General features: G+C 40.0%; 1 protein-coding gene across 3 annotated transcripts in view; it reads left to right on the top strand.

Moving 5' to 3' along the window:
- Window positions 1–27,132, top strand: part of LOC122542453 (signal-induced proliferation-associated 1-like protein 2) — a 557,075-nt gene that overhangs the window by 449,653 nt on the left and 80,290 nt on the right. For all 3 annotated transcript variants that reach the window (XM_043680159.1, XM_043680169.1, XM_043680179.1), the window contains exon 17: window positions 22,144–22,363. In XM_043680159.1, coding sequence (XP_043536094.1) covers window positions 22,144–22,363 — 220 coding nt within the window. The remainder of the gene's footprint in view (window positions 1–22,143; window positions 22,364–27,132) is intronic.

The following is a 27,132-nucleotide window of genomic DNA, read 5'->3' as shown; positions in this document are numbered from 1 at the left end:
ACATCTGCCATTCTTTGTTTTTATTTTATTCCATTTACCTTCCTAATCACTTGATGTACAGACATGCTTTTTCTCCTGTAATTCATAGACCAGCACACCCAAATCTCTCTGTACCTCAGAATTCTGCAATCTCAATTCATTTAAATGAGAACAAAAAACAATACAGCACAGAACAGGCCCTTCGGCCTTCCAAGTCTGCAACAACACAATTTGCCCTTCCATGTTAAAACTGCCTTCACTTAAAGGATCTGTATCCCCCCATTCTCTTCCTATTCATGTATTTTTCCAGATACTTCTTGAGTGCTGCAACTGTGTCTGCTTCCACCACCATCTCTTGCAGCGCATTCCAGGCACTCACCACCATTTGTGTGAAAAACATGCCTCACAATCTTTTTTAAACTTCCCTCTACCCTGTACCTTGAACATATGTACCTTTGTAATTGACCCTTCCATGCTGGGGAAATGCCTCGTACTTTGCATTCTATCCATGCCATTCTCAATCTTATAACTTTCTATCAGGTTGCCCCTCAACCTCCTACGTTCCAGTGAAAACAAACCCAGTCTATTCAACCTTTCTTCAAAGCTAAATTCAGCTATACCAGGCAACATCCTGATAAACCTTTCTGTACCTTCTCCAAAGTATCTGCTTCCTTCTGGTAGTGCTCTGACCAGGACAGTATGCAATATTCCAAACGTGGCATAACTAAATTATATGCTCGTTTTCTGCTACCAACCAAAGTGGGCAATTTAAATAGTCAAAGAATCATGCAACACAGAAACAGACCTTTCTCGTATTATGTTCCATCTGCCAAATTCTTCTACACTCACTTAGCTTTTACCGTTTTCAGCTTCCAGACATCTATGTCCTCTTCACAACTTATTTTCCAACCTATCTATGTATCCTCAGATTTAGCAACTATATGTTTGGTCTCTTTGTCCCTAACATTGATCCTACTGGTAGCCACTCATAGCATCCTACCAACCCCAAAATGGCTCATTTGTGCACACGCTATGCTGCTTATTAACTAACCAGTCCTCTCTCCGTGCTAATATGCTACCTGCTACATCGTGAGCTCTTATTTTCCATAGTAGCTTTTGATGTAACACTTTTCCAAATGCTTTCTCAAAGTCTAAGTGCAGTGCATCTACTGGTTCCCCTATATTTATACTTAGAGAAAGTGAGGACTGCATATGCCGGAGATCAGAGTCAAAAAGTGTGGTGCTAGAAAAGCACAGCCAGTCAGGCAGCTGCCAAGATGCAGGAGAGTTGACGTTTCGAGTATAAGCTCTTCATCAAGAATGTGGGAGGTGGCAAGGGGGCTAACAGATAAATGGGACAGGGTGGGCTGGGAGAAGGTAGCTGGGGGATGCGAGAGGTAGGTGAAGATAGGGGGTGATGGTGATAAGTCGGAGTGCATAGGTGGGAAGGAAGATGGACTGGTAGGAGAGTTCAGAAGAGTGGTGCTGAGTTGGAGGGTTGGATCTGGGATATGGTCAGGTGGGGTGGTTCAGGAAATCGACATTGATTGGAAGGTCACAAGGCAGAAGATGAGGTGTTCTTCCTCCAGGCACTGGTGGCTAGAATTTGGTGGTGGAGGAGACCCAGGACCTGCATGTTCTTGGCGGAGTGGGAGGGGGAGTTGAAGTGTTCGGCCACAGGGCGGTGGGTTGTTCAGTGCCCCAGAGATGTTCTCTGAAATGTTCCACAAGAGGCAGAGGAGACCACATCGAGAGCAATGGACACAGTAGATGACGTGTGGAGGTGCAGGAAAATCTCTGTTGAATGTGGAAGAATCCTTTGGGGCCTTGGATGGAGATGATGGGGAAGGTGTGGGTGCAGGTTTTACACCTCTTGTGGTAGCAAAGGAAGGTGCCGGGAATGGAAGGTACGTTGGTGGGAGGCATGGACCTAACAAGGAAGTTGCAGAGGGAACAGTCTCTGCAGAATGCAGATAGAGGTGAGGAGGGAAATTTATCTCTGGTGGTGGGGTCTGTTTGAAGGTGGCGGAAATAGCAGAGGATGATGTGTTGTAGCCAGAGGTTGGTGGGGTGGAAGGTGAGGACGAGGAGGGGTTCTGTCCTTGTTGCGATTGGAGAGGTGGGGTTCAAGGGCGGACGTGCAGGAAGTGGAGGAGGTGCACTGGAGGGCATTGTTGACCACGTGGGAAAGGAAATTGCGGTCCTTGAAGCAGGAAGCCATCTGGAATGTTCTGTGGTAGAATTGGTCTTCCTGGGAGCAAATGCGGCACAACGGAGGAATTAGGCGAAAGGGATAGCATTTTTACTGGAGGCAGGGTAGGAGGAGGTGCAGTCCAGTTAGCTGTGGGAGTTGGTGGGTTTGAAGTGGATGTCCATGTTGAGTTGGACACCGGATATGGAGATGGAGTGGTCTAGGAAGGGGAGGGAGGTATCCGAGATGGTCCAGGTGAACTTGAGGTCAGGGTGGAACGTGTTGGTGAAGTTGATGAACTGTTCAACCTCCTTGTGAGAGCACGAGGTAGCGCTGATACAGTCATCGATGTAGTGAAGGAAAAGGTGGGGAATGGTGCTGGTGTAGCTGCGGAAAGTGAACTGTTATATGTACCTGACGAAGAGGCAGGCATAGCTAGGGCTCATGCGGGTGCCCATAGCTCCCCTTTGGTCTGGAAAAAGTGGGAGGATTCGGAGGAGAAACTGTTGAGGGTGAGGACCAGTTCAGCCAATTGGATGAGTGTGTCGGTGGAAGGATACTGGTTGGGCATTCTTACCCAAAACTCTCAAACCTGACTGCCCCAGTCGACCCAGGATCTCCCCATATATATTCGAGACACTAGCTACACCCTCCACCACCTCCGTGACTTTCAGTTCCCCGGCCCCAGTGTCTCATCTTCACCATGGACTTCTAGTCACTGTACACGTCCATCTGCCATAATGAAGGCCTCCAAGGCTTCCGTTTCCTCCTCTCCAGCCAGTACCCTTCCACCAACACACTCATCCGATTGGCTGAACTGGTCCTCATCCTCAACAATTCCAACCCCGTTATCACCCCCACATTACTGATGAAGAGCTTCTGCTCGAAACGTTGACTCTCCTGTTCCTTGGATGCTGCTTAACAGGCTGTGCTTTTCCAGCACCACACGCTTTGACCCTATATTTACACTGTTTGGTACTTACCTCAGAGAACTCCAATACGCTGGTCAAACATAATTTCCCTTTCACCAAACCATTTTAAATTTTGTCAGTATTCACACAGGAAAAAGACAAAGACAAATGTTGTTGAGGAGAACATTGAGATGCAGGCTATGAGACTAGATGTAATTCAGGTTCATAAGGAAGAGGTGTTAGCAATTCTGGAAAGTGTGAAAATAGATAAGTTCCCTAGGTCGGATAGGATTTATCCAAGGATTCCCGAGGAAGCTAGGGAGGAGATTGCAGAGCCTTTGGATTTGACTTTAATGTCATCATTGTCTACAGGAATTGTGCCAGAAGACTGGAGGAGAGAAATTGTTGACCCTTGTTCAAGAAGGGGAGTAGAGACAACTCTGAAATTATAGACCAGTGAGCCTTGCTTCGGTTGTGGGTGAAGTGTTGGAAAAGATTGTAAAAGATAGGATTTATAATCATCTAGAAAAGAATAATTTGATTAGGGATAGTCAACACGGTTTTGTGAAGCGTAGGTCATACCCCACAAACCTTAATATGTTTTTTGAGAAGGTGACCAAACAGCTGGATGAAGGTAAAGCAGTTGAAGTGGTATATATTGATTTCAGTAAAGCCTTTGATAAGGTTCCCCATGGTAGGCTATTGCACAAAATATGGAGGCATGGGATTGAGGGTGATTTAGTGGTTTGGATCAGAAATTGGCTAGTTGTAAGAAGACAGAGGGTGGTGGTTGATAGGAAATGTTCATCCTAGAGTTCAGTTACTACTGGTGTACTGCAAGAATCTATTTTGGGGCCACTGTTGTTTGTCATTTTTATAAATGACCTGAATGAAGGCATAGAGGGATGGATTAGTAAATTTACAGATGACACTAAGGTCGATGAAGTTGTAGACAGTGCGGAAGGATGTTGCAGGTTACAGAGGGTCATAGATAAATTGCAGAGCTGGGCTGAGAGGTGGCAAATAGAGTTTAATGTGGAAAAGTATGAGGTGATTCACTTTGGAAGGAGTAACAAGAAATCAGGATACTGGCTAATGGTAAGATTCTTGGTAATGTGGATGAGCAGAGAGATCTTGGTGTCCATGTGCATAAATCCCAGAAAGTTGCACCCAGGTTGAAAGGGTTGTTAAGAAGGTGTATGGTGTGTTGGCTTTTATTGGTAGAGGGATTGTATTTTGGAGCCATGAGGTCATGTTGCACCTTGTCAAAGGCATTCTTGAAGTCCAGATAGATAACATCTATTGGCTGTCCTTAGTCTAACCTGCTTGTTAGTTCCTCAAAGAATTCTAGCAGATTTGTCAGGCATGACCTCCCCTTGATGGAACCATGCTGACTTTGCCTATTTTACCATACACTTGCAAGTATTCAGAAATCTCTTCCTTCACAATGGATTCCAGGATCTTACCCACAACTGAGGTTAGGCTAATTGGTCTGTAATTTTCCATCTTTTGCCTTACTCCCTACTCTCCAAACAGGGGTGTCATGTTAGCAATTTTCCAGTTCTCTGGGACCCTCCATGATTCTAGTGATTCCTGAAAGATCAGAACTAATGCTCCCAATATTTCTTCAGCTCTCTCCCTTAGAACACAGGGTGTAGGCCATAAGGTCCAGGTGATTTATCCATCTTCAGGCCATTCAGTTTTCTAGCATCTTTTCCTTAGTGATGGCCATCATACTCAGCTCTGCCTCCTGAATTTTTGGGAAATTAATGAAGTATTCCACCGTGAAGACTGATGGGATGTAATTTTTCAGTTCCTCAGCGATTTCCTTGTTCCCCACTACTATCTCTCTCGTGTCATTTTTCAGTGGTCCAATGTCCATTTTTGCCTCTCTTTTGCCCTTTATATATCAAAAGAAACTTTTACAGTGTTCTTTTATATTACTGGCTAGCTTACCCTCATATTTAATCATCTCCCTCCTTATTTCTGTTTTTGTTGCCCTCTGTGTGTCTTTGTAAGCTTCCCAATCCTCTGGTTTCCCACTGCCCTTCGCCACATTATGTGCTTTCTGTTTTGCTTTTATGCTATCCCTGACTTCTCTAGTCAGCCATTGTTGCCTCATCCTCCCTGTACCATGCTGCTTTTTCCTTGGGGAATCTCTGCTGTGTTTCCTGAATTACTCCCAGAAACCCTTGCCATTGCTACTCCACTGTCTTTCCTGGTAAATTCAATCATATTATGATCACAGCCTCATTAAGAGTGCTTCACCTAAAGCTCCCTTATCAAGTCTGCCTCATTGCACAACACTAAATCCAGTATTGCCTATTCCCTAATGGGCTGCACCACATGTTGCTCCAAAAAACCATCTCATAGACATTCCACAAATTCCATTTCTTGCAATCCTGATTTTTCCCAGTCTCCCTGCATATTGAAATCCCCATGATCACTGTAACTTTGCCTTTCCTACACATCTTGCACCCTAGCTCCTGACGACTGTTTAGAGGCCTGTACATATATCCAACTATGGTTTTTTAACCTTGGTGGTTCCTCAATTCTACCCACACAAATTCTATACCATCTGACCTTATTTTGTTTCTTACTATTGATTTAATTTCATTTTTTACGACTAAGGCAACCCCACCCCCTCTGCCTGCCTTTTCGATAGGATGTATATCCTTGAATATTCAGTTGCCAATCCTGATCCCTTTGCAGCCACGTCTCTGTAATGCCCACCACGTCATACATGCCAACCTGGCTTCTTTGTCCGAAATAGTGCGGATCTTCCTGAGTGTTGTTGGAGCTGCACTCATCCAGGCAAATAGAGAGTTTTCAATCGCAATTCTGTCTTATGGCATGTAGATGATTGACAGATGTTGGACAGAAGGAAAGTAAGTTACTTGTTGCAGAAACCCCAGCCTCTGAACTATTCTTGTAGTCTCAGCATTTATATTCATATAGCTGGTTTAGTTAATTTCTGATCATTGTTAACTCCAAGAATGTTGATATTGGTCCTTCGGCAATGGTAACGCCATTGAATGTCAAGGGGTAGTGGTTAGACTCTTGCTTGTTGAAGATAACTATCGCTTGTGTAGCGTGCATGCTTCTTATCACTTGTCAGCCCAAGCCTCAATATTGTGCAGTCTTCCTGCATATACTCACATACTGCTTCAGTATTTGAGGAGTTGTGGAAGTTGCTGAATATTGTGCAACCATCAACGATCATCCCCACGTCTGATCTTATGGTTTAGGTAAGGTCATTGATGAAGAGGTTTAAGCTTAGAACACTACCCTGAGAAACTCATGTCCTTGGACTGAGAATGAAAACCATAACTATCTTGTTTTGTCTCCAATCATTGAAGAGTTTTTCCTCAATTCTCATTGACGCTTTGATGCCATACTCTGTAAAATATTGCTTTGATTTCAAAGGCAGTTGTTCTCACCTCATCTCTGGAATTCAGCTTTTTTCTCCATGTTTGGACCAAGGCTGCATTAAGGTCAGGAGCTGAATAGAACCCAAAATGAGTGTTAATGAGCAGGATATTCCGTTCCAAGTGTTGCTTAATGATTGGTAACCCCTTTCATCATTTTGTCAATGATCAAGAGTAGACTGAAGGCATGGTAACTGGATTTATCCTCCCCCTTGTAGACGGAACACACCTGAGCAATTTTCCACACTATCAAGTATTGTCTTAGTGTTGTAACTACTACCTTTGGCTAACGGCATAGCTCATTCCGATCAGAAATCTTCAGTACTGTTGCTGGAATGTTGTCTGGGCCCAAAGCCTTTGCAGTTCTCATTGGCTTCAGCCATTTCTTGATAGCATGAATCTAATAGCTTCATGACCATTATCAGCTGGGGACCTTGAAAGGAGGCTAAGATGGCTCATCCACACAGCATTTCTGTCTGAACATGGATGGAAATATTTTAGTCATGACTTTTGCACTGACATGTTGGCTTCCCCCATCATTGAAGCTGGGGCAGTTTGTGGAGCTTCCCTGTCCAGTTAGGTTGCATTAAGATTTTCAAAGTACTCTGCTATTCCTTATTATAAAAGACTCCCTTTGACAGATGTTAGACAAATTGGTCTATAATTTTGCTGTTTGCCTCCCTCCTTTATTAGAACAGAGGGGTCACATTTGCCATTTTCTAGTTTGATGGGACCTTTCCAGAATCCATGTATCACTGTAAAATTGAAGCCAACGCATCTGTTATCTTAGCAGTTGCTTCTTTGAACGCGGTAGAATGAAAGCTGTCAGAAAGAGAGGAATTGTGAGATTTTAGATCTAATAGTTTGCTCAACCCCCTTTCTCTGGAGATTTCTCAATCCTTTTCACGTTCTGATTTACAACTATTTCAAGGCTGCCATTTCTTTCCTCAATAGCGAAAATGGATGCTAAATATTTGTTTATCTTCCCTTTTTTCATGATTGAATTCTAACTTGAAACACTTCTTTTTTTAAGTATTTGTAGAAACTCTTCCTTTTTGTGTTATGTTTTTAGCTCGCTTTATCTCGAACTTTAATTTCTCCCTTCTTTCTAATCTCTTAGTCATTCTTTGCATTACTTTATATTTTATCCAATCTTCTGGCCTGCAACTCAACTTTGCAGAGTTATGTGCTTTTTCTTTCGGCTTGATATGATGTTTAGCTTCCTTCATTAACCATAGATGGTGCATCCTGTTTTGGAATCTTTAATGTTCGTTGGGATGTATTTTTTCTCTATATTCTGAAATAGCTGCTTAAATCCCTCTCACTTTGCTTCTGTGTCTCTTCACCCCATTTCCTGATTCTCTTCGGTCAGCCCTGTTCTCCAGCCCTCATAATTGCCATTAAGTAGGTCTAAAATGTTATTCTTTGAGGGATCTTGTGGCTCAGTGGTAAAGTCCGTAACTATGGGCCAGGAGGCCCAAGTTCAAGTTCCACTGCCCAAAAGCTGTGTAACATTTCTGAACAGAATAAATAGAAAATATAAAAGACAATTTTTAGATCCTTTTTTTTTTGCTCCCTCAAAGAGAATGCAAAATTCTGTCAAATTATGATTATTACTACATGGAGGTGCCTTTATTATGAGATAATTCATTAAATCTATCTCATTGCACATTATGAGGTCTAGTATAGCTTGCTGTCTGCCTGGCTTCGGAACACACTGCGCTAACCAACAGTCCTGCAAACACTTAACGAGCTCATCATCCAGGCTGCCCTTGCCATGTAACTCATCAAATCAGCAGGATTGTAGTCATATGTTTCTAACAAACCCCTATTATTTCTTCCTGTTTATCATGTCCTAAAATGATAATAGCACCTCTAACAGTGCAGAGGTCCTTCAGTTTTACACTGGAATGTCAGCCTATATTTTTGTGCTCAAGCCCTGGTGAACCCACATCTATTTTGATTCTGAGGCATGGTACTACCAATTGAACCGCAACTTTAGCTTTGCATATTTCGTAATGGATTTCTGTACCTTCCAAAAAAGTATCAGCTCATGAGCAAGCGTATAATTCCCAAAGACTGATTTTCTTCCCCTTGATCATTGAGATTACTTCAGATTTCCTCCAATCTATCTGAAGCAGCACTTCACAGGTTTATGTAGTGCTTTTCAAAATTTTGGATCCTAAAACAATTTATAGCCAATGTAGTGTTTGCCAAGTATATTCATTGTTGTAATGTCAGGAATGCAGCAGCCAATGTGTACACAGCATAAACAGCAGTGAGATAATGAACTGATATCAATTAAGGTTTTGGTTGAAGAATAACTTTCACCCAGGACAGCCTAAATTGTGTATTTTTTTCTCCAGCTGGGTCTTGAAACCAAAGCTTCCAATTCAGAGGGAATAGTGTTACTGTTATGCCACAGCTGATACCCAGTTATCATAGCTATTGAACATACAAGTCAATAGTTCACAATATATATCTGTTATTTCCGACAGCACTCAGGAGCAGCTGCTTGGATAGGCTTCAATAGTTTGGTTCCAGCCGAGAACAATTCTGCGTTTTGTTTCGTAGAACTATTTTGAGCACCATCTCTAAACTGCACCTTAACAATATCTTCTGTAGCAAGAACTGAAACACACAAGGGACATCATTATAAAAGGGGTGACCAAAAAAAGCTGCTGAATCATTAACCATACTGTGCCTGCATTTTGAGATGTCAAGTAAACATTTGGGAATTATCATAGTTGTTATATTCAGTGGACACAACTTAATAGCTTGATCATGTAGCTTGTACCATTTACATTCAAGTTAATGACTGTGTCTATTCAACCTCTAACAACCTCTAAATGCAATTATATATAAAGGGCAACAACCTTGCCTTCTCTTCACATCCTCACCTAAATATCAAGTTGTTTTAATTTCTCATTACTCATTTCATATTTTCTACAATAAATACACAATTTAAAGTAGATGATCAGGTTTGAACATATTGCAAAAAATTCAGCATATTTCTGTGAAAAGTCCAAAAAAACTGCAATAAAAATTCCAATGGAATTTTTTTTTTTCATTTTTCATTCTTTTGTGTAGATCATTTTTATTTTAAATGAAGAAGATTGTTTAATTTTAAATGGTTTCAAGAAAGTGAAGCTCATTATATAATTTATAGAAACAGATTGCTCAGCACAATAGGGAGCCATTACTGCTTTCTTGCCTGCACTGATTTTAAGCTCCAAATGATATCTGAATTCACACAGTTTCTTTTCCTGAATTCATTTTATATCTTGGTTATTCAAATGCAATGACTAGATAAGCATCAGACATCACTTGTATTTTCATTCTGTTATCCAGGTGCAGTGCTGCGTAATTGTTCTCTCTTAAGTAGTCCTTATCTTGAGATTATACCCTCTTGGAGGAGAAAGTGAGGTCTGCAGATGCTGGAGATCAGAGCTGAAAATGTGTTGCTGGAAAAGCGCAGCAGGTCAGGCAGCATCCAGGGAACAGGAGAATCGACGTTTCGGGATGAAGGGCTTATGCCCGAAACGTCGATTCTCCTGTTCCCTGGATGCTGCCTGACCTGCTGCGCTTTTCCAGCAACACATTTTCAGATTATACCCTCTTGTCAATCATGTTTCCTTTTCACGCTTCACCCTCCTCTGTCCCTCATACAATTTTTTTGCCAGTTGCCAGCATTGTAATCTCAGACAGCAGGTACTGTCATCAGACCAACTCTGTGAATGACTCCATCATCATTCATTGAATTGAGGTTAGGAGAAAGTGAGGACTGAAGATGTTAGAGATCAGAGTTGAGAGTGTAGTGCTGGAAAAGCACAGCAGGTCAGGCAGCATCCGAGGAGCAGGAGAATCAATATTTCGGGCATAAGCTCTTCATCAGGAAAGCCCTGTTGCCTGTCCTGCTGTGCTTTTCCAGCACCACACTCTGAACATTGGATTGAAGTTGACTTTTTTTTAACATTACTTAATCTATGTATTTTGCTACTATTTGTACTATCTATATTGAAGGTATTCTATCTTATTCTTGTCAGTTTCTAATGCATCTTAAAAATAGCAATACACTGAGTAATGTTTCAAGGATCATTAATTTTACCAATAGACAGCAGATTTATTCCTCACATTCTTCCACAATTTAACTGTTGGATGTTGATAAAGAAATTGTTTTGTTATTTCTTGTTGATGGATGTCAATGAATTGCAATAGATTGCTTATTGAGAAAGAAGGTTGTATTTTCAAGTCCCACTCCAGACTTGAGCACAAAATTTGAGACTGATGCTCCTTTGTGGTACTAATAGTGGGGATAGAAAGTACTATCGTTGAATTTGCAGATGGCATTAAAATCGGTAGGAAAGTAATTTGCATTGAATAAATATTAAATTTACAAGATGATGCAGATAGCTTAGGTGAATGGGCCAAAATTTGACAGATGAAGTTTGATGTTGATATCAAACTTGGTTGGAGGATTAGAATTAGTGTCTAAATGGACAGAAATTTCAGAGTGCTTCAGACCAGAGGGATCTGGGTGTCCTCATATATGAATTGCAGAAAATGAGAGTGGAGGTAGAGCAAGTAATAAGGGAGGCAAATGGAAGTTTGGCATTTATTGCTAAAGGAATAGAATACAACTGGAGAAGGTGTTAGTGCAAAGGCACCTGGAGTATTGCATACAATTTTGGTCCCCTTACTTGAGAACGGATGTAGTTGTATTGGAAGCCGCCCAGAGAAGATTCACTAGATTGATGCCAGAGATGAGAAGTTTATCTTATGAAGAAAGATTGAGCAGTCAGGCCTATACTTTGTGGAGTTTAGAAGAATGGGAGGAGACCTAAGTTGCTCTGACTGACAAGAGTGGACGTAGAAAGGATGTTTCCTTATTTGGGGCAATCTAGAACAAGAGGTCATAGTTTTAAGATAATGTGTGGGGAAGTGATGGCCTAGTGATATTATCGCTAGACTGTTAATCCAGAGACCCTGATGATGTTATGATGTTCAAACCCTGCCATGGCAGATGGTGGAATTTGAATTCAATTAAAAAAAAGTCTGGAATTTAAAAGTTTAATAATAACCATGAATCCTTTGTTGATTCACTAATGTCCTTTAGGGAAGGGAATTGCCATCCTTACCTGATCTGGTCGACATGTTATTACAGACCCACAGCAATGTGGTTGACTCTTAACTACCCTCTGGGCAATTAGGGATGGGCAATAAATGCTGCCTCATGCTGTGAATGAATAAATAAAAGGAAGATCAGGGGTAGCGATTGAAAAGAGAGATGAGGAGAAATTACTTCTCTCAAACGGTCATGAATCTGTGGAATTCACTATCTAGAGTGTGGTGGATGATGATGGTGCATTGAGGAAGTAAAGGCAAGGAGAAGGTAGACAAGTTTTTAATCAGTAATGGATAGAAGGGTTATGAAGAGCAGGCAAGAAAGTAAAGTTGAGTCCAAGATGAGATTAGTTAGTGATTTTTGAGAAGATTTATAGCTCAGATTGATGATAAGTCTGTAAGTTAGCTAGCTGAGCTTGAAGGTTTGTTTTCAGACATTTCGTCACCATACTAGGTAACATCATCAGTGAGAGTCACTGGTGAGTGCTTTTGGTATGTCCCACCTTTCTACGTATAGGTCTTGGTCTCTTAAGGAGGGTGATGTCATTTCCAGGTTTTTTTTCAAGGGTAGGTAGATGGGATCTAAGTTGATGCGTTCATTGATGGGAGGTCTACTTAGAATGCCATGTCTCTAAGAATTCTCATGCGTGTCTTTGTTTCGCCTGTCCTTGAATGTGTATATTGTCCCAGTCAAAGCAGTGTCCTTCTTTGTCTATGTGTATGGAAACTAGTGAGAGTGGGTCGTGTCTTTTGGTGGCCAGTTGGTGTTCATGTACCCTAGTAGCAAGTTTCCTGCTAGTTTGTCCGATGTAGTTTTTTTTTACAGTTCTTGCATGCTATCTTGTAAATGACGTTAGTTTTGCTGGTAATATCTATTGGATCCTTTAGGTTCATTAGTCTCTACTTAAGTGTGTTGGTAGGTTTGTGGGCTACCATGCCAAGGGGTCTGAGTAGTCTGGAAGTCATTTCTGATGTGTCTTTGATGTAAGGTAATGTAGCTACAGTTTTTGGTTGCTTTATGTCTGCCTGTTTGGGTTTGTTTCTGAAGAATCGGTGGACTGTGTTTATTGGGTATCCGTTTTTCTTGAAAATGTTGTATAGATATTTTTCTTCTGCTTTTTGTAGTTCTTGGGTGCTGTAGTGTGATGTAGCTCATTGAAATAATGTCTTACTGCAGCTCCATTTGTGGGTGTTGGGGTGATTGCTTCTGAAGTTAAGTATTCAGTCCGTGTGTGTTGTTTTTCTGTGGAAGCTGGTTTGAAACTTTCCGTTAACTGTACGTTCAACAGTCATGCCTAGGAATGGGAATCTGTTGTCGTTCTCCTCTTTTGTGAATTTTATGCCTGTCAGGATATAGTTGATGGTATTATATGTTTCCTCTAACTTGTTCCATATTGATTATATCAATTGGCGGAGCAGGCTTGAGGGGTTGAATTTCCTACTCCTGCTCCTAGTTCTGAGTCTTCATGTTCTAAGAAGTGCTGCAATGCCAAAGGAGCCATCTTTCAGATGTTACATTAAGCCAAAATTACAGGTGGGGATATATCCCATTGCACTGTTTTGAAGAACAGGATAGTTTTTCTAGTGTCCTAGCCAATATTTATTCCTCAGTCAACATCATAAAACAGATTATCTGGTCATTGTCACAGTGCCGATTATGGTAATTAACTGTTTGCAACAATTTAATGGCTATGATTCCCTTATTGCAGCCATAACTATATTGGCCCAGTTCATAGAAATGGGGTCCATGTTTGAGAGGCTGGTAGGGAATTTAGTGGGATAAAGAGGGAAGAAAGATCTTTGGGAGAAGGTTTCTGATGGGCACAGTGGACTTAAATATGTCCAGCATGAAACCATGCAATTATAGCTGCAGGGTTATTTATGAGGTGTGAGTTGCTCCTTCTCATTAACTAATGCAGGAGACAGGAGGCCATTGAATGGCCGTTAATAGAGCCAAGAATATATCCAACATCTCCACCATCCACTATAAAATTTATACAAGTCAAGATCAGGTGGAGGTAGTGGAAAGGCCAGAAGTTTAAAAACCCTTGAATTCTGAGGGAGAGTACAAAATCTAACTCTTACAACAGTGACTACATTTCAGAAATACTTTGTGACTATAATGCATTTTCTAGCTCCAAAAGGACATTGATAAGTTGGTGGAATCAGCAGATATTTGGCAGATGAGGTTCAATGCAGAGAATTGTGAAGTGATGTACTTTGGTCAGAAGAACATTGAAAGACAATATAAAATGGAGAATATGGTTCTCAAGGATGTGCTGAAACAGAGGGACCTGTGTCTGTGTTTTGCAGATTTTTGCAGGTGCCTGCATTGGGGAGAGTGTAAGATCGATGAAAAAGCATGGTTTCAGGAATGAGAAAGTTCCGTTATGAGTGTAGATTGAAGAAGTTGGGATTGTTCTCCAGCCAGAGAAGGAGACATGAGAGTTGATAGGAAAGAAGTTTTCAAAATCACTAGCAGGTTGGACATAGTAAATAGGGAGAAGCTGTTCCCACTCTGATAAGGAAAAAGAACAGAGGGAATAGATTTAAAGTGATGCGCTAAAGAAACAAGTGTGGTGCAAGGAAAAAATCTTTTCACACACTGAGTAATTAGGGTATGGAATGCACTGCCTGGAAAAATAGTGGAGGCAGGTTCAATTGAGACATTCAAGTAGGTATTTGGATAGTGTTTATTTGGATAGAAATAGTGATGTAGGGAAAAGGCAGGAGATTGGAACTGGAAAACAGAACTGGTGCAGGCTTGATGAGTCAAAGGCCTCTTTCTGTGCGATATTGATTCTGTAATGTGCAAAAGGTGTAGAAGATGCTGTCTAAATACAAGTTTGTTCCTTCTTTCTTAATCCAGATCTTGAGAAATTTAAAATATTTAGTTAAATATATTTTTGACGTCATGGCCGTGACCATTCTGCTGTTCTTTCTTTTAGCCTAAACTCAGAAACAGCAATAAAGATGCTATTTTAGAGAACTTGCATAAGGGGACAAGCTGTTTATTTCATCCATCCTACCCACTACCTGTGAATGATACTGTGTCTGATTCCATATATGTTTGAAAAAGTTGATTTTAAGTTGATACATGACAGACAGCTTGTTAACTGAGCTTACTAACAAGAAGCATTAAATATATATTTAATCAGGCAACCAGCTTGACAAATATAAATTATATTACAGCAACATTTATTCTGAATTCTGAAATGCTTTTTGTGAAGAATGATCAGAGATCTCTATACAACTCCAAATCTAGCCTCTTTAAATCCTTGGTTTTCATCACTTCATCAATAGCAGCCATGCCTGCAGTTCCAGGCTCTGAATTCTATCCTTAAACCTTTCCTCTTCTCTGCATCTCTCTCCTTTAAGATGCTCCTTAAAACCTACCTCACCTTTCCTACTGTTCCTTCTGTGATTCTGAAGGAAATTGTTTGAAAACACTCCATGATATGTCTTGGAATATTTTACTATATTACAGTGCTATAAATTCAGGTTTCTTTTATACAAAACTGCAAACTGGTATCATGTGGGCCAGTTGTAACATTCTGCGTTATTTCATTTATTGGTATTATTCGTAGTCAGTTTTTCTCATTGTGATAATTTTGGATAAAGCTTGATACACTTTTAAACACAAAGTCATGCTGTGCAGTGGTTGCACAGCAATCCAGGAACAGAGAAGAGATATCTGTTGTACATCTCTTCCCACCTTACCTCCTGCAAAAATGCCATCCCGTTTTCCCAATTCCTCCACATCCGCCGTATCTGCTCCCAGTAGGATCAGTTCCACCACAGAACACATCAGATGGCCTCCTTCTTTAGAGACCGCAAATTCCCTTCCCACGTGGTCGAAGATGCCCTCCAATGCATCTCATCCACATCCCGCACCTCCGCCCTCAAATCCCACCCCTCCAACTGTAACAAGGACAGAACCCCGCTGCTCCTCACCTTCCACCCTACCAACCTTTGCATAAACCGCATCATCCGCCAACATTTCTGCCACCTCCAAACGGACCCCACTACCGAGATATATTTCCCTCCCCGCCCCTTTCCGCTTTCCGCAAAGACCGTTCCCTCCATGACTACCTGGTCAGGTCCACGCCCCCCAACAACCCACCCTCCCGTACTGGCACCTTCCCCTGCCATCACAGGAATTGCAAAACCTGCGCTCACACCTCCTCCCTCACCTCCATCCAAGGCCCCAAAGGAGCCTTCCACATCCATCAAAGTTTCACCTGCACATCCACCAATGTCATTTATTGTATCCGTTGCTCCTGATGCAGTCTCCTCTACATTGGGGAGACCGGACGCTTCCTCGCAGAGCACTTTAAGGAACATCTCAGGGACACCCGCACCAATCAACCCCACCACCCCGTGGCCGAACATTTCAACTCCCTCTCCCACTCTGCCGAGGACATGCAGGTCCTGGACCACCTCCACCACCGCTCCCTCACCACCTGGAGGAAGAATGCCTCATGTTCTGCCTCAGAACATTTCAACCCCAGGGCATCAATGTGGACTTCACCAGTTTCCTCATTTCCCCTCGATTTTCTTGCTCCTCGGATGCTGCCTGACCTGCTGTGCTTTTCCAGCACCACTCTAATCTAGACTCTGGTTTCCAGCATCTGCAGTCCTCACTTTTGCCTATCTGTTGTGTGAGTCAGAAGATCATTATTCGCAGCCTTGTCCAGCTCCTGACTTTGTTCCAAAAACAGTCCAGTGAGTTGATCGTTCTACAAGATATACATCTCTGTTCATTCAGGAAGTACCAAAAAGAATTAAAAATCCAAGTAACATGCAAATGGGAGATACATATGTGATGCAAATCATTGCAGATTATTTTTCTTTCAAAAGAGTGTCACATCGTAGTGAACCATCTCATGGTTTGTAGACAGGATGAGGATGGACATCACATTATTTCAGTCAGGTTCAGTGGGTAGCTCCGTAAGCTGAGTCAAAGTTGTGAGTTGAAGGTCCGCTCCAAAGTCTTGGGCACAATCTGTAGACTGATACTCCATTTCAGAATTTACGGAGTGCTGCATTGTCAAAAGTGTAGTCTTGCAAATACTAAACCCTTCTAGCCCATCAGGTGGATACAAAGATCTCACAGAACTATTTTCCACTCCTGTGTTGTTACTTCTGGTATGTCTTGAGGATTTATCTTTGGTACTCTCCTATTGTCATCGCTATGCTATCCCTCAATGATATAAACCAGAAGCACAGTCTCAATTTTCATTTGTAGAATGATGACACTCCTATTTCACCATCACTACAATGCTGCTAAATTATCAGGCTGAACACCTAGTATGAGACAAACAGGAATATTCTCCAAATAAATATTAGAAAGACTGTGGTCATTATTTTTGATCCATTTTCTAAATGCTATTGTCTAGATACCGACTCCATCTCCCTTCCTGACAGTATTTTGACACTGACCCAGTCTGTTCATGATCTTGATGTTACATTTGATCCAGAGAGGAGTTTTCAATCATATATCTCTTAAGACTACTTAATTTCATGTCTGTATCATCACTTGATTTCACCCATATCTAAGCTCATGTGCTGCTGAATTCCTCATTCATGCTATTGTTATCTCTAAACTTGAGGTTATCCAAAGTTCAATTGTCCATGTCTTAACATGTCTGTATCATCACTTGATTTCACCCATATCTAAGCTCATGTGCTGCTGAATTCCTCATTCATGCTATTGTTATCTCTAAACTTGACTATTCCAATACGTTCCTGTCAGGTCTCCTACTCTCTATCCTCAATAAACTTGAGGTTATCCAAAGTTCAATTGTCCATGTCTTAATGAACACAAAATCCTATTCATCTATTGTCCCTGTGCTTACTGACCTACATTGCTTATCTGGAAACTAGTGCCTTCGCTCTAAATTTCTTTTTTGTTGTTTCTCTACAAGATCTTATCCTTTTCTATCTTTGCAATATCCTTTATTCTCTTAACCGTCTGTGGTATTTGTGCTTCCCTAATTTTAGTGTTTTGAGGATCTCTGATTTTACTCACCCCAATATTGGTGACTGTGTCTTACGCTGCTTAGTTACTCAGCCTTGAATACCCTTCTATGATTTGTCACCTCTCTACCTCACATTAATTCCTTAAAACTTACCCTTTGATGAAGTGTTGTATGATTAAGCTATTAAACTAGTTTTAAGAAGAAAAAGAAATGTATAATCCTCAATCCATTTTTTTAAAGATTAGATTAGATTACTTACAATGTGGAAACAGGCCCTTCGGCCCAACAAGTCCACACTGACCCACCGAAGCGTAACCCACCCAGACCCATTCCCCTACATTTATCCCTTCACCTAACACTACGGGCAATTTAGCATGGTCACTTCGCCTAACCTGCACATTTTTTGGATTGTGGGAGAAAACCGGAGCACCCGGAGGAAACCCACGCAGACACTGGGAGAATGTGCAAACTCCACACAATCAGTCGCCTGAGGCGGGAATTGAACCCGGGTCTCTGGCACTGTGGGGCAACAGTGCTAACCACTGTGCCACCGTGCCGTCCACTAACAGACAATCTTTTTTTTTTGTTAGTTGTATAAATTTAACTACTACATTTCTACATTACAAAAGTATCACACCTTTCCCCTTGACAACAGTTCATATTCGTGTAGTTCATTTAACTTAATAAAACACGTGAGTTTATTTTTATTTACTATAAAGCACTTTTTTGGTGAATCCTGAAGTTGTAGGCATCACCATGTAAATGCAAGTTTGTTTGTTCTTCTGTTTACATAGCTAGACAGCCTGGTGATATTTATTGTTCTGACTCGCAAATGAAGAATTATTAACCGGATGATGTTCTAGTGGCCAGTATGAAGGAAGTGAGTTTTAGGAAATGGGGGGAGGAATTCAGAATAGAATAAAATATAGCATGATATTTCATGCACAGCAATTAAATACGTACCTGTTCCAAAGACATTGAGTGGTTTAACTTGAAAAACAAATCATGCCCCTCAACTCTAATTTGTATGTAGAGTGGAAAAGTGGTCTTGTGAAATAAATGTTTTCATATGATTGGAACAAGTAAAATCTTGTTTCTGAGCTGAATCCTACCATTAATATTGTTCCATTTAGTCAATGTTTTAATTTGGATTTTGGTGAGAATGCTATGACCTTGAACTATTAATTTCAGAATTATCCCTGAATGCAATGAATAATTGTGGTTATGTTATTATGGTACTTAGTTTTTACAGGTTTGAGGGAAGTCGTGAAGGTCTAATAGCCATGTTCAAAATTGTGAAAGGTCTTAAGCAGATACAGATGAAAGTTAGTATCTCCTGGTTAGCAAATTGATAACAGGAGAACCAAACTGTTATCAGTAACACAACAAAAGGACAACTTGGGAAATATTACTTTCCTCCTTTCTATTTGGAGGATTTTACCATGTGGCTGTGGAGGTTCAAATTGAATAATTATTTTAAAATATAAAAGGAATGTTGGGAAAGAGCCCTAAATGGAATTGTGGTCAATAATTTGGGTAAATGTTTAAATAGCCTCCTATATGATTAGATTAGATTACAGTGATTAGATTAGATTAGATTAGATTACAGTGTGGAAACAGGCCCTTCGGCCCAACAAGTCAGCAGTGCTAACCACTGAGCCACCGTGCCGCCCAATGTTGATTGTTTAATAGTTTATTCATCCACAGCATTATGCTGTATCTAGATTCTCAATTACCTAAAACTAGAGAAGGAACACCTTTTGGTAAGTGTGATTACGTTTCTGTTGTCAGTAAAAAGAAGCTCCTGATAAAGAGTAGATTCCATGATAAACTTGTTGTTGTAATGAATCATCCAAACTATCTAAATGGGGCTCAAGTGATTTATGATTCAGAACTTTAGGTCATCAACTGCATTGTCACATTTCGTAGTCTCTAAACTTTAATTGGACTGTGACTCTGTTAACACTCAAGGAGACTCTCAGATGACAAGATTATAAAAGAAAGGCAGAAAACTTAGTAACATTTCTCGTTTCTCATTTAATTACCAACCAATTTTCAATGTTGTTGTTCTCCAACATAGCCCAGGTCTTGTGCTGAAATTTTCCAAGTTACACTGTCTGTTAGATTTGTTCACATTGAAAGAAATACCCAGTTATTAATACAAAATGAAAATGGCTTTCCTTTATAAATAAGAGGTCTACTTTATAACTCTGATCTGCCAGCAATACCTGTACACAATAGCAATACATTGCTAGTTTGAGCTGAGTTCTCAGAACATTCACAGGCAGAATAAAATTAAAATTCCCAGCAGCAAGTAAGGATCGAAAAAGCTATCCAATCGGGCTTTGTGAAAATGCAAGCCATGAGCTGCTTTGCATGGCAGGCTGACAGTCTCAGATGCCACTAACCTGTGCAATGCCATGATCAAAGGCAAAGATGTGGGATATAGAGTGATATCATATCAAATTATAGAATCCCTATAGTGTGGAACAGGCCTTTTGGCCCATTGAGACTATATTATCCCTCTGAAGAGCATCCCACCCCCTACCCTATAACCCTGCATTCCCCATAGTGACTCCACCTAACGTATACATCCCTGGTCTGTATGGGTAATTTAGCAAGGACAATCTACCTCACCTGCACATCTTTGGACTGTGGGAGGAAACCAGAGCAACCAGTGGAAACACATACAGACATGGGGAGAATGAGCAAACTCCACACAGAGAGTCACCCAAGACTGGAATCGAACCTGGGTACCTGGTGCTGTGTGGTTGCAGTGCTAACCACTGAGCCACCATGCCGCCTAGTCATTTGGTGGGGGGTGGCAATTAATTCTGGGCAGAAGTTGCTGAGAGAAGGAGACAAGAGCTTCATTGAAATACAGATTTCATTAGCCAGTGATTGTTGATGAGAGAAGCTACTTGGCTTCTGAGGAGGAAAGATTAGATCCTGTCAGGAGATAGAGGCATAAAATGGGAATGTTTAGAATTGCCATCAGCCTGCACTAATGCAGCTTTACTTTCTGCTCCAAATTCTTTGCTTCATTATCGAAATAAGGCTGCACATCACATTCTGTTAATCAATGTTGAAAGGCATTATATTAAAATAAAGTCATTTTATATTAAAATCAAGTAGGGCTAAGCATGATCTTTAATAAAGACTGCCAGGACTGCTGCCCTCATATTTTCCTGGGAGCCATCACTGTCACTAGACTTTAAAAGTCTTATTTGATTTTTACTAAGGTTTCAGAAAGTGTGTAATGTAAAATTATGTACTCAAAATCTGCTCTAAGATATTATGCTGAGGATTTATCAGGATATGCATTTAGTTTGTCAATTGGCACATATCAACCACCTTTCTTCACTGGTTCACCCCATTCCCCTCCAAATGTTTGATGTCATCAGAGATCACTATACTCTTCATATATCGCACAGGAGCTTCAAGGCTGACGGTTCTATTTAAATGATGTGGTGCATTACATGCATGCTATATACAGCCACCATAGGATACCTACAAAATGAATTTTGCTGGTTCTTAATCTGTAAACATCTGGAACTTTTGGGAGAGGCATAACCCAATAAGCTGGAAAAGAAATGAGAACTGAACATTTTGGAAACATTGAGGAAGTCAGGCAACATCTGTGTGGAGAATAAAATAAAGTTAACATTTCAGGAAGACTATCTTTTTCAAGAGATTGAAAGTGTTAAAGATTAATTAATTTTTAAATGATTACAGAGCCAAAATGTTGTAGGAAAGGGGAGTAAACTCAACATTTTTCCTGGTTCTGTATAAGCTTAAAAAGCCTACTTTGTAAATGTTAACTGCAGTACATAGATGAATGGGTTCATAACAAAACAATATAATCAGCTTTGCTTTCAGTCCAATGTCATGAACAGTTCCTGGCGGCTTAATTGGTAATTGCAGCATCCGGACTCCTCACCAACTTTAATGCCTGATGTATTGTAAGGCTTATTCATTGAATGACATAGCGATTACAGTACAGAGCCAGACCATGCTGATGTTTGTTCTCCACATCAAAAGTCCTAATCAGATGATGCTGCCCTGTTCCACCTCTCTTTATTCTCCTTCCATTGCATTTCTAAGCTATCCTTAAATGTTGACATGGTCTCTGTTTCAGTTATTAATTCTGGTAATACATTCCACAGGCTCACAATTCACGTTGGCAATACGAATTAGCTAGCATTACATATTCCTGGCTCTCAAGTAGGCTATAAACCCAAAGCCTTCTGCTTTTAAGATGAGAGTGAGACAAGTTGATCCTTAACTTGGGCAAGCCATACCTTGAAGTCAGCATTTTCTGCAATATTAGTCAATGAAGAATCGAGCATCAGACCTGCTGTACGACATTGTAGGATTTTTTGCAAAATAGCTTTTAAAATAATCAAAATTATGCAGCACTGTTTTGACACTCGGAACCCCATGTTTGGATGCCATTGCTTTGCAACATTCAGTTTGAATATGTAGGTTGTGTTTAATGCTGCTGTCTTCCCTTTTCCTATATTGTGCAGATTTCTGTTTCTGGGAACTTATCACCAAGGAAGTCTCTGTATCGCACGCTCTCAGATGAAAGCATATGCAGTAATCGGCGAGGCTCTTCGTACAACAGCTCCCGAAGTTCAGTGCTTGAACAGGCACTGCCAAATGACATCTTATTTAGCACCACTCCACCATACCACTGCACTCTACCCCCACGTGCCTCACTCAGCCCCAGCGCCACTGGCCTACGAAGTGAGTGAACAGCAATATTTCTCATTCTGCTCATCACAAAATATAATCTGTATAATAATGTTTACCCTGCTGGGAAATAGCCAGTTGGGCATTTTCTCATGGATGCATACTTGTCAAAACTGTAATTAAACTAAATTTACTGCAGCTAATACAGGGACTCCCAGGCATTTGAAAAAACAAAGAGCAAATAACCAGTGTTAGCTTGCGAAGAGCAAGAAAAGTACATTTTATTGTGAACTTTGGGAGAGTTTCAAATGATTTCTGATGGGACAAGTGGATCTTTTATTTCCAAGCAGTCATGATCTCTATCTGGACGTTCTGCTTCACAGATCTGCGTGAGAGTTTGATCAGAAGTTTCAACTCCTTTCAAAATTGATATGAAATTTGTAACAATTGAAAGGGAAGAATGTATTTCTGTTTTTCAAATATTTGTTGCTGAACCATTTTCTGTGGTGCAGTGTAATTCACAGTATCCAGCAATTCACTTTGGCAAACATCTAAATTGCACAAAAAGTGGAGAAATACACAAGTTTGCTGAAACTATCTCATTCTCATTCATATTGATCAATATATTTAAATCAAAGCCTTTCATCATTCTGGGCTAAATATTTAAAATACACTTGTTTTATGAAAAGCCTTGTTTTATGAGGTTTATAAAATCATGAGGGCATGAATAAGCTATGATTCGGAGATGCCGGTGTTGGACTGTGGTGTACAAAGTTAAAAATCACACAACACCAGGTTATAATCCAACAGGTTTAATTGGAAGCACACTAGCTTTCGGAGCGACACTCCTTCATCAGGTGATTGTGGAGGGCTTGATCGTAACACAGAATTTATAGCAAAAATTTGCAGTGTGATGTAGCTGAAATTATACATTGAAGAATTGATTGTCTGTTAAGCTTTTCATCTGTTAGAAAGCTTAACAGACAATCAATTCTTCAATGTATAATTTCAGCTACATCACACTGCAAATTTTTGCTATAAATTCTGTGTTACGATTTTTAGAAATCAAAGATGATATTCATCTGTTAGAATACAGTGATAGTTTCACTTCTTTCATGTGTAAATCACAAAACCCTTTTTTTTAAAGTTGCATTCTCGGGTTAGCTGTTAACAATGGTGATAGCTAGACAATATGTTGAAGGTGTTAGCCCCCTGTGTTCTCTGTCTATGACCTGATGTTTAGATTGATTCCAGTCTAAAAAGTGAGATAACAGAGTTTTACATAAATTCATGCAGTTTTTGAGCTAAATTGCCAAAGTCTTTTTCTAAGGGTAGGGGAGTCTAAAACTAGAGAGCATAGACTTAAGGTGAGAAAGGAAAGATTTAAAAGGACCCTAAGGGGCAACATTTTCATGCAAAGGATGGTGCGAGTATAGAATGAGCTGACAGAGGAAGATTGGAGGCTGTTACAACTACAACCTTTAAAAGGCATCTGCGTGGATACATGAATCGGAAGGGATTAGCATGATATGGGACTAGTTTAATTTAGGATGTCTGATCGCCATGGATGAATTGGTATAACTCTGTGACTTGATTCTGTGCTGAGATCAAAAATGCACTGACAGATAGTGAGATTGCAAATGCAATTTTGCCATTCAAGAAAGGACAAAGAGAGAAAACAGAATTTATTCCATATCATTAGCCTGTAATCAGTTATTTGGAAAGTGCAATTAAGAAAATCCTAACAACGCACTTAGAAAATCAATTCAAAATCAAAAAAGCTTTACAAAAGGGAAATTGTTTGACAATTTTATTTGAGAATTTTGAGGTTATAGTTAATAGGGTAGATAAAAGGGAAACTAGGGCATTGATTTTGAAAAGACATAAAGTAAGGTACTACACAAAAGATCTATGTACATGATACTAGTATGGATAGGGTTTTTTTAAAAAATCAACCTGTCCAGATGTGTCATGACACACAGTATAAAGAAGAAAGCTTAACGCTTTTTGTTAGTTTTGTCTCCTTTCCCAAGTATGGCTTTGATTGAGAGAATAATGTTTTAAACTCCAAATTATCTCATAAGGTAATCAAATTTTACATCTGCACTAGATATTTCCTTAGTTCATTATCAATGGTTACAATAATGATCCTGAACAAGTAATCCGGAATCCAGGACAGACCCAGAGAATACCAGTTGAAATCCCATCACAGCATTTGAGAAGTTGAACTGAAAGATTGGTAATAAAAAGCTGAATGAAATGTTGGATTATCACTATAAAGCCAGCAGATGAACTTATATTATTCAAAGAAAGCTTCCTTACCCAGTCTGAATTTATATGGGACTCCGTTCCATATCACTACGGTTGACTCTTAATTGCCCTTTGAATTATCCCTGCAAGGCACTCCATTGTGTTAAAATAATTGCAAAGAGCGCCTTCACAGGATGGACTCAACAATTTAAGAAGACTAGTGGGGAACTGCAGAAAGGCAATAAATACTGCCAATGCAACATTTAAAATTAAAAATGTTTAATCACAAAAAAAACCAATTTGTTTCTCTTTATCACTGTTATCTAGAATAGAAAAGACTTCCACTATGGTTTCCTCAGTAAACTCAAAAACCTGTTTGTTGGAAATGAACTTTGGTTTAAATGTGTCGAGACTCGTCATCAATTAAGCTAGTATGCAAGCGAACCTAAACTATATCCCCCTAATCTTAAACACATGCATTCTCACAGACAGATGATACAGAACAACAGAGTTTTACAGAGTAATTATTAGTGGAAAAATAGGAAACTTCCAGTTGATCAAGAGTTCAAACTAAAAGGGTAGAATGAGGTGGCTTTACAACCAATCCCTTCATTTCTTGTCAATGAGATTGCTTTGCTGTCAGTTGCAGAGAATATTGCCTGCGTGATTCAGAAACTGACTGAGATGCACTTAGAAAAGCATCTTCGACTGTATCACAGTCCATTTAAATCTCTTCTGACAGTGATGTATAAATCTCATGTTCTGTACCTGTCAACCTGCTCTGCATGTGTATTGTTCAGTGTTCCACCGACCACTTTTTTTATTTGCTTTATCAAATGACATAAAGAATGCCTCCATGTCCATTTCCTCAACTTTTGGAGGGTCTCTACAGGTGTAATGTTTTCTTACTGAATTTTAAGTTATGGTTAGAGTTTTCATCAGAATCATCTTCTCTGTCAATGAATTTGTAATGCTCTTTGTTTACTGTTAGTTAGTTCTGTAAATGCCCTCTTATCATCTTTGATTTCTAAAAATGGTCAATAATGAGCTTAAGACGACATAACTTTTTCTTAGTGCCTGGTCATGGTACCATTTCTGATTAGTCTATGTCTTTAGACCGCACACTCTTCCTTTCTTCTTAGCTTCTAGGGAAGAAGGAGAAAGATTGATGTCAAACCCATCCCCGCCTTTATATTCAAGGATTTTGCAGTTGAATTGCAAGTCAAACCAACTACAATTTATCTGGCAATGCTCCTTACTCTCCACATACCTGCATGTCAAAACAGACACAAAACTGAAGCCATTTTTGCAGTATGCATGGAAGCATCAGTCAACCGAGAAAACCGAGAATATGTCAGTGACCTCTGCATTGTGTTTTGACTCTGGTTGAATTTCACTGAAAATCCAGCCCACTTCTCCATGAGCAGTACCAAAAATATAAATGTTCATATAATCACAAAAGCCATTTTTTTTTTTATCATTGCTAACACTGATAGCTAGAAGAAAAGAGACTTTGAATAAGTTTCCTCAGTAAACTCAATAAAAACTTGCTTATAGAAAAAAGCTTGTGATTTAAAAGTAGATAGACTGGTTATCAACTAAGTCAAGCAAAAGGACTAAGCTATATCCCCTTTCTCCTAAACACTTGCACACTGTCAGACAGACTGGACAAGACAACGGAACTGTTCACAGCACTGATATGTGGAAAAATAGAGCAATAATGAGTGAAAAAGTATGGAAAAGTTGATCAAGAATATAGTCTAGAAGGATAGAAGTGGATCATTTCTCTCAAGAGTTCATGTTGCTATTAGTTGCAGTGATGGAAGATCCTCAGTTGATAGGAGGTCATTTACTAAGACGAAAGGAACAGTGTGCAGTCTAAAGACACAGACTAATCGGAATTAGTAACATGACCAGGCACTAAGAAAAAGATATGTCATCTTAAGTTCATTATTGACCACTTTTAGAAATCAAAAGTGATAGGAGGGCATTTACAGAACTAACAAACAGTAAATAAAGAGCATTACAAAATAGGTTGGAATTCAATGATGGCGACAATGGTTCTGATGAAAACTCTAGCCATAACTTAAAATTCAGCAAGAAAACATTACACCTGTAGAGACCCTCCAAAGGTTGAGGAAATGGACATGCAGGCATTCCTTACGTCATTTGATAAAGCAAATTAAAAAGGTGGTCAATGGAACACTGAACAATACACATGCAGAGCAGATTGACAGGTACAGAACATGAGATTTATACATCACTGTCAGAAGAGATTTCAATGGACTGTGATACAGTCAAAGATGCTTTTCTAAGTGCATCTCAGTCAGTTTCTGAATCACACAGGTAAATATTCTCTACAAGTCTCAGGATCCTTCAGCAGTAGATCCCTTCTAAACCTCGATCTGTTTGTCTAGCAATTGAAGTAATAAAACAATCTCCTATCTCAAAAACCCCTCTCAAAAGTCATTTAGCTATTTTTAAACATCATACCAGCCCCAGTTTTTTCTACATTGACTACAGGTAGTTCTCTAATGTGATGGTGTGTTCTTGTGCAACCCTGCACCATAGAA

This window comes from Chiloscyllium plagiosum, chromosome 3 (assembly GCF_004010195.1).
Source record: "Chiloscyllium plagiosum isolate BGI_BamShark_2017 chromosome 3, ASM401019v2, whole genome shotgun sequence".
Lineage (NCBI taxonomy): Eukaryota > Metazoa > Chordata > Chondrichthyes > Orectolobiformes > Hemiscylliidae > Chiloscyllium > Chiloscyllium plagiosum.
The sequence above is the reverse complement of the archived record's forward strand: the minus strand, read 5'-3'. Positions and strand labels throughout refer to the sequence as shown.